A 12,180-nucleotide genomic window follows, 5' to 3' on the forward strand; every position below is an offset into this window, starting at 1 on the left:
AGGTACGAAATTGTCAAGATATATCACAAACCGTGGAATTTAAACTAGACACTGGGTTCGATATGTCAATTATATATTTGAATACGTGGCGTAAACTTTACAAACTTCACTTGAAAAAAAAAATAACTCTAAAGTCACCATGCACGGACTGGAAATAAAACTGATTTTATTAGGAAGTATATTTGCTCGTACTATTAAAAAGTGAAGACGTCTGTTCTGAAAAAATCTGCCACCATTTTCGGAACTGATTGGATGAGTAGTTATTTTTTATCTTTGAGACTGCTCAATTAATACTTGCTGTCAGAAAGTCGAATGTGTAACATCAAATGCAGAATAAGTAAAAATCCAACTAAAACAAACGTTTTCCGAAGTTTCATCAGCAGTGTTAGGCAGGTGCACGAAAATGAAGGCAAAATTTTACGCGAAAGAATTTCTCGAGCTGTTTTAAAAAAAAGAATGTATTTACCTTTTGCATCGTTGGAAAATAGTAACAAATGTTACAAGAGGGGCGAAATTGCCGGTAGCAGAAAGGACGGTCGCCGGTCCGTTCATTCGAAGATCGTGTCAAAATAAATCTGTCAAATCCTGAATCAGGGTGTCCATGGAACGACGTCAAAAAAGTCAAGATGGGAGACGTAGAATCCCCGAAGATTGGGTCAACAAGAATGACTGACATTTCAAGACAATGCGTGGTGGAATGTTTTCATGTCATTTTTGCCAATAAAGAAAGGCATCAGGCAACAATTGCGGAAGGATAGAAGCAGCGGCCACGGGCAGGAAAGCGGACACATTATCTCTCTGCATTTTGCACACGCACCTCACCTCGCTATCAAGTCTTTACTGGAAAATAAAGATTAGTTTCAAATCATTTCCTTGCTGTCAAGTATTATTTTTTAAAGTGGATGAGACTTCGTTTTGTGTTTACGTCTATTGTGGAAGTACACCTAAGTTGTACGAATTTCAAACAAACCCCGATAAGCGACCTGGCTATTTTTTAAATAACACAACATAAAAAATAGACTGACCGGAAAATGCAGGAATATTAATAGGAATTGATTTTAGCGAATAGGCAGCGCCGACAGTTCATGTACAGAAAAACACAGAAGAGATATGGGTATGCGCTGATGTTTCGACAAGTTTCAATGATACTTTACGGGACGATCAGTTTTCTTTTCCCACTGTGGAGGAGGTATTTACGAAACTCAACGAAGGAATAATATTTTCTAAGTTGACTTGAACGACTCATATTTACAAATCCATGTAGAAGAGGAAAATTCAAAGCTTCTGCGTATAAACACACGTAAGGGTTTATACAAATTATATAAACACACGTAGGAGGTTATACAAATTCAGAAGCCTTGCGTTCGGTTTCAAAGTCGCGCCGTATATTTTAAAACAAATTATGGACACCATGCTCGTCGGGTTGACCTTCACACAAACCTTCCTGAAGGACAAAATAATAAGCAGCAGTTCCTCGGATCAACATCGAAAACATATTAATAAGGTTTTCAAAAAAATCCAAAACTATGAATTTGAATTAAAGGAATTGAGGTGCGATTTCTTTATGAATAAAATCATATACGTGTGCATATCATTGAGGAAGCTGGAAGACGGCCGGATCCCATGGAGGCTACATCCACTAGAGACATACTGGCTTCTGCTGATGTACAGGCTCTCCAAAGATATCTGGGATTGGCAAATTACTATCAGGTATTTATCAAGAATATGAACGACTTACTTGTTTCGCTAAATGACTTATTAAAGAAGGAAAAGGTCTTGAACTGGACTCCCGAATGTCAAATGTCATTCCAAAACTTTTTTTCTGGCGCACTATGAGTCAAAATTGGATGTCATCGTAGCGAGCGACGCCAGTTCATACGGCATCGGGCCAGGTATATTACACAAAATGCCAGACGACCCAAAAAAGGTCAGTCGCCCATGCTTCAAGAACATCGTTACTTCAAGAACATTGTTACTTGCAAATTAAGAAAACGGCGAAGATTATCATTTTGGCAATTTCAAAATTCCATAAGTACATTCAGGGAAGTCCGTTCACGCTGTACACCGACCACAAACCGTTACTTACGATTTTACGGATCAAAGAAAGGATCGTCAACGTATATTGCCAACAGATTATTAAAATGGGGTGCCATCTTGTTAAATCATAATTTTAAGCTGGAATACTTTCCATCGAAACAAATAAGCAACGCTGACGGACTATCTTGATTAATGCCGAAGGAAAGAGAATTTTTCGAAGATTCTATAATTGCAGCACTTCGCACCGATTGCGAAATTATAACAATAAGAGAGCTTCTCGTAGAAGAACTCCCGTTAGAGAGCTCCCGGTTATATTATTAGAAATAAAAAAAGAATGGCTAAAGAACGACTTTATTAACGACATAAAAACTAAAATTGCTATGAAAGTAAAAAATTCCTCGGAGGTATTCTCATTATGCGACAAGTCCCTGTGCAATGTTATGACCCTTTACGCTGGGATCATAGCGTAGTATCTGTTAACTGTGGCAAGCGGAGTCAAGGGTCAAAACATTATTATTATTGTTATTGTATTATTATTAATTGATTTGAGCGAGAGATGGTCGCTGAATCCGTTATTATGACGTTATTATTAAATTGGAGAAGAAATGATTGACGTGTGAATCGCAAAATGAATGTGAAAATATAAAATAAATGTAAACATTATTTTGGTGTTTTGAATAAACAAATAACTAGTTGTGGACATCAGGTTGGTCTGAGACACGTAATTAGGTGACGTAAGAGAACACGTGATGTAGTTAGTTTTGGAGAGATTGAGAGAGTTGAGAATTGACCACCAGAGCGGACAGACGTCTAGACAGAGGCGGACAGACAGCTAGGGAGCGAACTGTAAGAATAGAACATGTAGACGAACTGCAGATTTCACACAACTGTAATAAATTTATATTATAAAAATATAAAGAGTTTATTTATGGTTTCATAAATAAGAACAGATGTCTCAATTGGATGGTGCTGATCGCTACATGGTTCGTCACGGAGCAGCAGGAAGTTAAAAGAACTCTTCAAGAAAAAGGTATGAAGCATATATTATTATTCTTATATATGAATTGTAAAAAATATGCCGTGTGATAAGTCTGATACAACATGACTCGGTTTACACGTCAATATCATGTCCTCCTGGCTAAACAACATACATACGATGTATACGTTTATTATATGTCTGTTAAAAGAACAATATCTCACATCCACTAGATAACACATGACACGTTTTAACATATCATCTCCTCAAATATAAATAAATATATAACACCAGTTGTATAGTGGAACGGTAATTCTTGAAAACCTTCGTAAAAGGATCCTGCGGGATTTCTACGCGGGACACGTGAGGAAAACCTAAACAAAGAGTTTGATGAGAAATTATGTTTATTGGCAAAACATGGATAACAACATCATGGAAATAATTAATTCGTGCGAAGGTTGCGCGCTTCCGGCAAAAGCACCTTTGAAACTCTTACCAAAAACAGAACAGTCGTAATCTAAAATCCACGCGGATTTTAGGGTTCTCTCGAGGATCTATTTGTTTGTAGTTGATAGCTATACTAAGTGGTCTGAAGTACTAAAATGTAAAAGACCTATCACAGAGATGACACTAACTTTTTACACGAACTATTCACCAGTGTCGGTGTGGTAGATTGCATCGTAATCGTTAACGGAACTCAATTCAGATTTGCAGAGTTCAAGGAAGTTTGTGGTATTTTTCACATAAATCGTATCAAGACGACTCAATATCACCCTAGAACAAATGGCCAGGCCGACAGTTTCGAAAACATCATGAAAAAGATTTTTAAAACGGCATAATGCATTCCTACGGAAGAAACGCTAGAACAATTTTTACAGGTATATAGAATTACACCGAATCATAAGACTCCGATAGTGGTCTCTCTTGCTGAAATCATGATTGCAAGGAAGGCGAGATCAGTGTTCGATAAACTTCGCCCAAAGCAAGCAAAATCGCTGAAGGCAACGTACGTTTTCAGGAAACGTTTTAACTCAGTAGAAAAAGTATTTTTCAAATGTTTTCGAAACAACACTACTTCTTTTTTTGGAATTGAGTTAGCCCAGTAAAAAGAATGACGATATGGTTTACATTATACAAGGTCCTAGATTAATCCATAAAGTCAATTTAAACCAACTAAAAAGCGGCACTCAAAGGACAATAGAGAAACATTAATAACATAAAAGAGCCGATCGATACAATATCTGAGACGTTCAATCACGATCCGCTTGAATCAACTTAAGAATAGCAATGGTTGGACAGAAAAGGAAATTCACTGGTCCGCTTACTATTGACCCAAAACAGAGAAGATAATGACAATTATTTTGCAGTGCAAAAAGGCTTGGTTGAAGGTAGTTGTGGGACTCACCCATGCACTAAAGACAAACTTTTCCGAACCTTATAAATTAACTGTGGTTTACGACTGAGATTCTCGTCAGTGTAATAATACACGCCAGACCGGCTGAAACTGGGCCATTTCGATAGCCTTTTTGCTGTCGGACTAATGCAAAATGTTCTGTGCAGCCCTAGGAGGTCAACTTCCCAGGACTTTCCTCCCGGCGTCTGTGACGAGCTAATTTATCGTTTGTTCTTTGATGATCCCCTTACACGGGAATGCCGACGGGGCTACGCAGGTATATTTTTGTAGATCCGAAGTGCTCCTCTTGGAGCATTAATATTTTCCAACCATGCAACCTTTTGTCACATCCTCTCGCGGTGAAAGAGAGGTAAATATCGGTCATTGTACTTTAGCAATCTGCTATCTTGGCGATATTTACTACGATAGTTGCTCTCTGTATATGTTCTTTTGTTTCAATATAGTTCACGAGTTCTAACTCATCTCTGTATCCGTATTTTCCATAGTGACCTTTCCAAGACCAGAACAGATAGTTAGTTTCGTTATCTAGTAAAATTCTGGACAGTCAAATGTGGCGACAAGCGATAAAGATGACCAGCTTCGAAATAACAAGATATGTTGGAAAACATGTATCGTGGCTAAACAGATGGGGAACTTGATACACCTGATCAACGGCAAAAAGTTCACCCATAAAACATTTGAATAAAAAAGGAAATGTTATCCATAAGCCGTCGATAACAATTCCCCCAGTGGAATACTTAATGGATGCTGTTGTGGAGAGGTTCAAATTACCGAGATCACAAAAGGCATTAGCATAAAAAAAGATAAATAAAACAACTAAAGACCGCGAACCTTAAAACAGAAGGGAAATATATAGAATCTATGCGGACTAAGGCAACATATTGAGTGTTGAGGCGATCGATCTTATTCATCTTCTGTTATTTCTTTAGACCCTTGAAAACTATAACAACACACACACAGACACACACACACACACACACACACATATATATATATATATATATATATAATTATAGAACTCAAATGACCTTGTAACGGGTGTTGTAACGCAACATCCGGTTTACGACTTCCGGTTTCGCATTCGTAAAAGAAGTAATCAACATGACAATAAAACGTGTGTATAGTGTATATATATATATATATATATATATATATATATACATACATACATATATATATGTATATATATATATATATATATATATATATATATATATAGTAGAGATTTAGAAGGCTATCACAATGCGAGGAATGAAATGTAGCAATTTACAAATCAATAAATACATACATATATGTTTATATATACACATATTTATTCAGTTGTATATATATATATATATATATATATATATATATATATATATATATATATATATATATATTTATTAGCTATTTTTATGGGAAAGAATTCCAACAAAGTGCTCGATTACAAAGAAAAACGATTTCGATATAAGAGCTGAATATTTATTTATTTATTTGTACAGAAGTTCAGAAAACCATTGGTATCGTCGGTTTATATATATATATATATATATATATATATATATATATATATATATATATATATATATATATATAAGTCACTTTGTGTGTGCTTATGAGTTCCTTCCTCATAGGTTCCGAAACGGATGAGCCTATCTTTTATACATAGATAATTTATATTTTAGGCAGTGTTCTTATATATGTTTTGTACAGAAATTCGTCAGATAAGTATAAAAAATTTTTTTTATTTAATTTCGTATATCCATTTACTTTTTTCAAGATAATCACAATACAAATCAGTAAATAGGCACTTAATGTTTGATATAACCGGAATAGTGGAGGTCTTAAAATTTCGAGAATATTATCTTCTTTTCAAAAGAAAAGGGACCAAAAATGTCCGTAAAAAACATTGAAATATAGCAAGGCTAAAAATGGATGCGGAAACGAGACATCTGTAAATCCGAAAAAGGTTTATGCATAAGTTTCTTATTTATTTTCATCGCTATTACTCTAGACATTTTGATTTTTTTAAATTTATTTACTTATGTAATTGAATATTTCCTTTATTACCTTTTTTTTTATTATTTGTTGATTTTTCTGTATAATTAAAGCGAATGAGACTTCGGATAGCCTTTAAATTTTTACCGGAAGTAAGTGGTGCTGTGAATTCGTAATGGAGAAAACGTTTAATGTGAAATTTTTAAAATTTTTATATTATGTATGTATTCATATTTGTGTATACATAAAAATTACAATATGTAACTGTTATACACACAAACACACACATAAGCCTGATGAATCCTAGCGTGGGGTAATTGCGAAATATTCTGTGTAGATTAATCGCCATATATATTTTATAACTTACTATTTTACTATATATATATATATATATATATATATATATATATATTTTGTGTACAGAAAGTTGTTAGTTGAGACAGGTCATTGGTACCGTCGGTTTCAAGCCCGATAATAAGGCCCGTTTAAGGTATCCTTATCGAGCTCTCTTCAGTCAATATTCGTCTCTACGAATATGGGCTGAAGAGAGCTCGATAAGGATACCTTAAACGGGCCTTATTATCGGGCTTGAAACCGACGGTACCAATGACCTGTCTCAACTAACAACTTTCTGTACACAAAATATAAGTACGCTCTTAAAATTTGGATTTTCCTTTTAATTGAGCACTCTGCTGGAATTCTTTTTCCAAAAAAAACTAATTATATATATATATATATATATATATACAGAAGCCGAGAGAAAGCTCTTTCATGGTATCATAATTATGTTAAACCTATTTAACTTTTATATTATTTATGTATGTATTTATATCTGTGTATATATATATATATATAAATCAAAATATGTAACTGTTTTGCATATATATATATATATATATATATATATATATATATATATATATATATATATATGAAGAGAACTAAACGGCTTGAAACGTGTTATAAAAAGATTTTAAAATAAAAAATGATAAAAGTCTGAACAACCCACAATTGTTGATGGCTACCCACTTTCATATATATATATATATATATATATATATATATATATATATATATATATATATATACAGACGTTCACAGACAGCTGTTTTGTGGTATCATAATTCATAAGTATAACCGTATATAGGTATATATATCTATGCATAAACATTATTCGAAACAACCTGAAAACTCTTGAAATCAACGTGGAGAGGTTAGAAATAATGGGTTGGGGACGATCGGTCAAGTATGTTTACGATGGTTGTAGAAGATTTGGAGCAAAGCGAATCGAGTATTCCCTTTTCAAAAGCACTTTACGGAAGTGGTAATCGTGAATCTTACCGATATCTTTTAGCCCGACCATATGCGTTCTCATGTGAAAGTAGCAGTTTATCAAGAGCCAGTCTAATGCTTTACATTAGGTCTAATGGCAGGAATCAGCATCATGAGTTTGTATAGTTCTATAAAATTAGGTCCCCATACTATGACCCGAGAGCAAGATCTGACCATACAAAGTGTGTAATTAAGCCCTGGAGCTCTTATGTAAAACCTAAAATATTCAGGATTTTTTAAAAATAGAAATGCGTGAAAATCGCGCGGTGTTTTTATTTTTTTTGTTGTTGTTTACTTTTTAGAAAATCTGTATATTTATAAAAGCGAAATAGTCTCTGTGTGTATCTCTGTGTGTAATTTCCCTACCAAACTACTCTGTCAATTTTCAGTATACGGACGTAGTGTTGTGCAGCGGGTCGGGGGTTCATATTGGGGCATATATATATATATATATATATATATATATATATATATATATATATATATATATATAAATATGACGATGATGACAATATTGACGTATAGACATTTATAACAGGCTGGGATGATTCTTGGGGACTTTACATTAATACAGACTGAGAGATTTGATGCACCAGTTCTTAACACATATAGAGGGGAGATACATTACTTATGATGGAGGCACATTATTTGTAAGGGAGTTATACAAGAGTTCGTTTATAGATGAATATTCAAAACACATTTACCTTTTCGGTTGTGAGGAATGACGACACGAGACAAACAGTTACAAATTATTAATCTGGATTTCTGTATCCATCTTTTGGCCGATTGATGAAGTCAGGAATTCAAGCCTTTTCGATTACATAGTTTACTCGTCTCCCTTCGCCTCTAAGGGGCTCCCATTCTCCACTTACTCTATCACCGTTTGTGATCGACTCTGATTATCTGATCCTAATCTACTTCCTAACTCAAAGATTCAGTATATCCAGAAATTTCTTTTGTTTATGACGTCAGAAGTGTGGTTCCCAACGTGACTAACTTTCACCTGGATTTACATATGCCTGTCCAAACACGCTTTTGGCAAAAAGGAATTCTTAATTCTAATTGTTTAATTTCTAACCTATTTTTAAACAATTTTTTTTTTAACTCGCATTGTCAATTCTTTTAACTGAGATATTTAATATCTGGTTATTTTAAAAGAATGGGCAATCGCTTTTTATCCGACATAAATAATATTTAGATATCTCTAAAAGAATTAACAATACTGCATTCCTAGGATTTCAATTATCCACCTGCCTACAGGGTTCGATCCTAGCCATCTCATAATATCATTTCCACTTATCTGTTTTCTTACTTATATGAGAAGAGAACAACACTTTCAGGGAACATCAGGATTTGAGATAGCGGTATTAAAATTTGGAAAAATCTTTTTAATCGGTTTTCCGCCAGAAGTTGGGCTGTAAAGGAAACAAAGTCAAAGGATTTAACCTTTGAAGACTCTACCAAGTTCCTCCGCCAATTTTTGGTCTAAACATTTGAATTCTAAGATGTAAGTTACTTGGACATGGATAAACTTTTTTAATTTAATTTGAGTACAAATATAAATACTAAGAGATAAAAAAGGGGCAACATAAAGAAAAAAATTACGTCTTCGGTCTATACCAAATTACTCAGCAAAATTTTGCTCTAAACATTTGAAATTATACATAAAGTGCATTCAGATATTTAGACACGCTTTTTAATCAGTTTATGGCCGAAAATTTGTCTGCAGTCAAAGTTAAAAAGATGTTATCTTTGCGGTCTCTAGCAAACTATTAAGCCAATTTGGGTCTAAACATTTAAAATTTTACATAAGAGTATGCTGATATGCGGCAAGCTTTTAAATAAGTGTTTTGGCAAATATTTGGCTGCCAAAAAGTCTAAGTTGAAAGAGTGGACCTTTGCAGACTCTACTAAACTTGTACACCGCTAGAAATATATATATATATATATATATATACATATATATATATATATATATATATATATATATATATATATATATGCACATAAATTTATGAATAGTAAATAGGGCCCGAGACAAAACTAGTTTCACAATTTTCAATCTGAAGACTCGAGATTTTACATAAGGGATATTGAGATTGGGGAAAATCTTTTTAATCAATTTTCGGCCTGAAATTTGGCTGTCAAATGGTTAAAGTTAAACACTTTGACCTTTAAAATGTCTACCAAACTCCTTCGTCAATTTTGGGTTGAACACTGAAAATTTTAGATATAGATTACGTGGACATTTTAAGTTGGTTTGAGCTCGGAACAATAAATGTTGAAAAATTGACCCCTAAATTACTCAGCCAATTTTAATAGGTTTTCGGCCGAAGGTTTTGCCACCAAAGGATCAATGTTCAAAAGATTTGACCTTTGCGATCTTTAGCAAAATATTCAGCTAATTTACGGTCTAAACATTTGAAATTTTACAAAATGAGTAATCAGATATGCAGCAAGCTTTTTAATCAGTTTTTGGGCAAAAAGCTTGAATGCAAGAGGCCAAAGTTAAAAGTTATCAAACTCATCCGCCAATTATGGGTCTAAACACTTGAAATTTTAGATGTAGGTTACCTGGACATGAGTCATGCTTTTTAATATATATATATATGCATATACACTTAACTTATTTTTCTGCTTATGCACTAATAAAAATGTTATAGGTTAAAGAACATCTTTTATTTATTTTTCTTTTGCAATTTAGGTCATACGCTAACGGATAAGGCGGATTGACTATACATTTTGGTTTCGCTTCTAGAAGATGTAATGCAAATGATTACGATATATTAAGTACAATTTAATATTCGATTGAGAATTGGGTTTTTAAAAATAAATATAAAGTCTACATGAATCGTCCATGTAACCTACATCTAAAATTTCAAGTGCTTAGACGAAAAATTGGCGGTGGAGTTTCTAAGAGACTGAAAAGGTCAACTCTTTCAACTTTGACTTTTAGGCGGCCAAATTTTTGCTCAAAATATGATTTAAAAGCTTGCTGCATCTGACTACCCTATTTGTAAATTTAACAAATAGGGTAGTCCAAGAATTGTCTGACTAGTTTGCTAGAGACCGCAAAGGTCAAATCGTTTGAATGTTGTACCACTGGCAGCCAAAGGTTCGGCCAAAAATCGATTAAAAAGCCTGCCCTATCTCTGAATACACGTTATGTCTGAGTAATATGGTAGAGACCGCAGAGATCAAATTCTTTTTAAATTCAACCCTAATTTTGACACTGAAAAATTATGTTTTGGGGCTCAAATTAAATTAAAAAGTTTTATCTATATGCAAGTAATATGTATCAAAATTTCAGATGCTTAGACCCAAAAATTGCGGAGGAATTTGGTAGAGTTTTCAAAGGTAAAATCGTTAAACTTTGACCCCTTTACAGTAAAATTTGTGTCTGAAAACGGATCAAAAAGATTTTCCCACAACTCAATACCCCTGTATGTCAAATCTTGAACCTGTAAGCTGAAAATTGACAAAGTAGTTTGGCAGGGAAATGTACACACAGACACGCACATACAGACAGGCATTTTCACTTTAATATATATAAAAAAAAAGCTATAGCAAACATCTAAATGACTACTTTAAACACAGTTCCTGATTTCAAAAAAAGAAAAACTAAAAGATTCATCTGCCGTACTTTTAATGCTAGGTTTATTTATGGTGTCTTTTAAATTCAATAAAAATCCTTCTAAATTTGCTGATGAGGAGACCGTGCTTACCAAAAAAACTATATATAATTGTTCTACATAACTTCATGTATACCACAAATAAAAAGCACGGATTTCCGAAACGATCGTACAGATAATTGACTTTGTTGTTGTTCCTTCTTATGAAACTGATTTTTAATTTAATTAAAATTTGATTTTTAAATTAAAAATTTTTTTTTTAAATTTTTAAATTGTAAATCACATTACTTAATATATATATATATATATATATATATATATATATATATATATATATATAATTTTAAAATGTGATTTGGTCAAAGGGAAAATTATTCCCAACTCGCATTTAGGTAAAAATGCACATTCGTATAAATAATTGAATTCATTAAACAAGTATCGCTAACAAAAACGAACAAACCACATTAACGTAACGGAAAAGCAGGATTCATAAGTGGTTCTGTGAAATAGTCAAGTGGGAGTGGCTTCGGCATCTTATCTCGAGTCCCAATTTCGAATCTCGATAGATTCAGGCACTTTGAGGTGTCGTAGACGACAACACACGTATCAGTGAATAATCATATTTTAAAAATAATACATATGCCGCTCCCTGTTTGGGGGTACCAAACTTGTCCAAGGGAAAATTATTCCGAACTCGTATTTAGGTAAAAAGGCACATCCATATAAATAATTGAAGTCACTCAATAAGTATCGCCAACCAAAAGAAACAAACAACATATATATATATATATATATATATATATATATAT

The 12,180-nt window shown here is 33.3% G+C and overlaps 1 protein-coding gene and 1 long non-coding RNA gene across 9 annotated transcripts in view; one reads left to right on the forward strand and one right to left on the reverse strand.

Moving 5' to 3' along the window:
* Positions 1-8,681, reverse strand: part of LOC145265352 (uncharacterized) — a 314,468-nt gene extending 305,787 nt beyond the window's left edge. The window contains exon 1 of the long non-coding RNA XR_013864635.1: positions 8,444-8,681. This is a non-coding gene — a long non-coding RNA (uncharacterized LOC145265352). The remainder of the gene's footprint in view (positions 1-8,443) is intronic.
* The window catches only part of LOC145265349 (S-crystallin SL20-1-like), a 295,253-nt gene that overhangs the window by 137,102 nt on the left and 145,971 nt on the right, over positions 1-12,180 (forward strand). Inside the window, exon 1 of one of the 8 annotated variants that reach the window (XM_080121116.1) lies at positions 2,799-3,067. The exons of the other annotated variants lie outside the window; for them this stretch is intronic. Within the exon in view, the coding sequence (XP_079977242.1) occupies positions 3,001-3,067 (67 nt within the window). The 5' untranslated portion in view covers positions 2,799-3,000. Of the gene's footprint in view, positions 1-2,798; positions 3,068-12,180 lie in introns of those variants that run through there. 8 annotated transcript variants of the gene reach the window in all.

The sequence above is a fragment of the Euprymna scolopes genome, chromosome 40, assembly GCF_053919585.1.
Source record: "Euprymna scolopes isolate OS-2025 chromosome 40, ASM5391958v1, whole genome shotgun sequence".
Lineage (NCBI taxonomy): Eukaryota > Metazoa > Mollusca > Cephalopoda > Sepiida > Sepiolidae > Euprymna > Euprymna scolopes.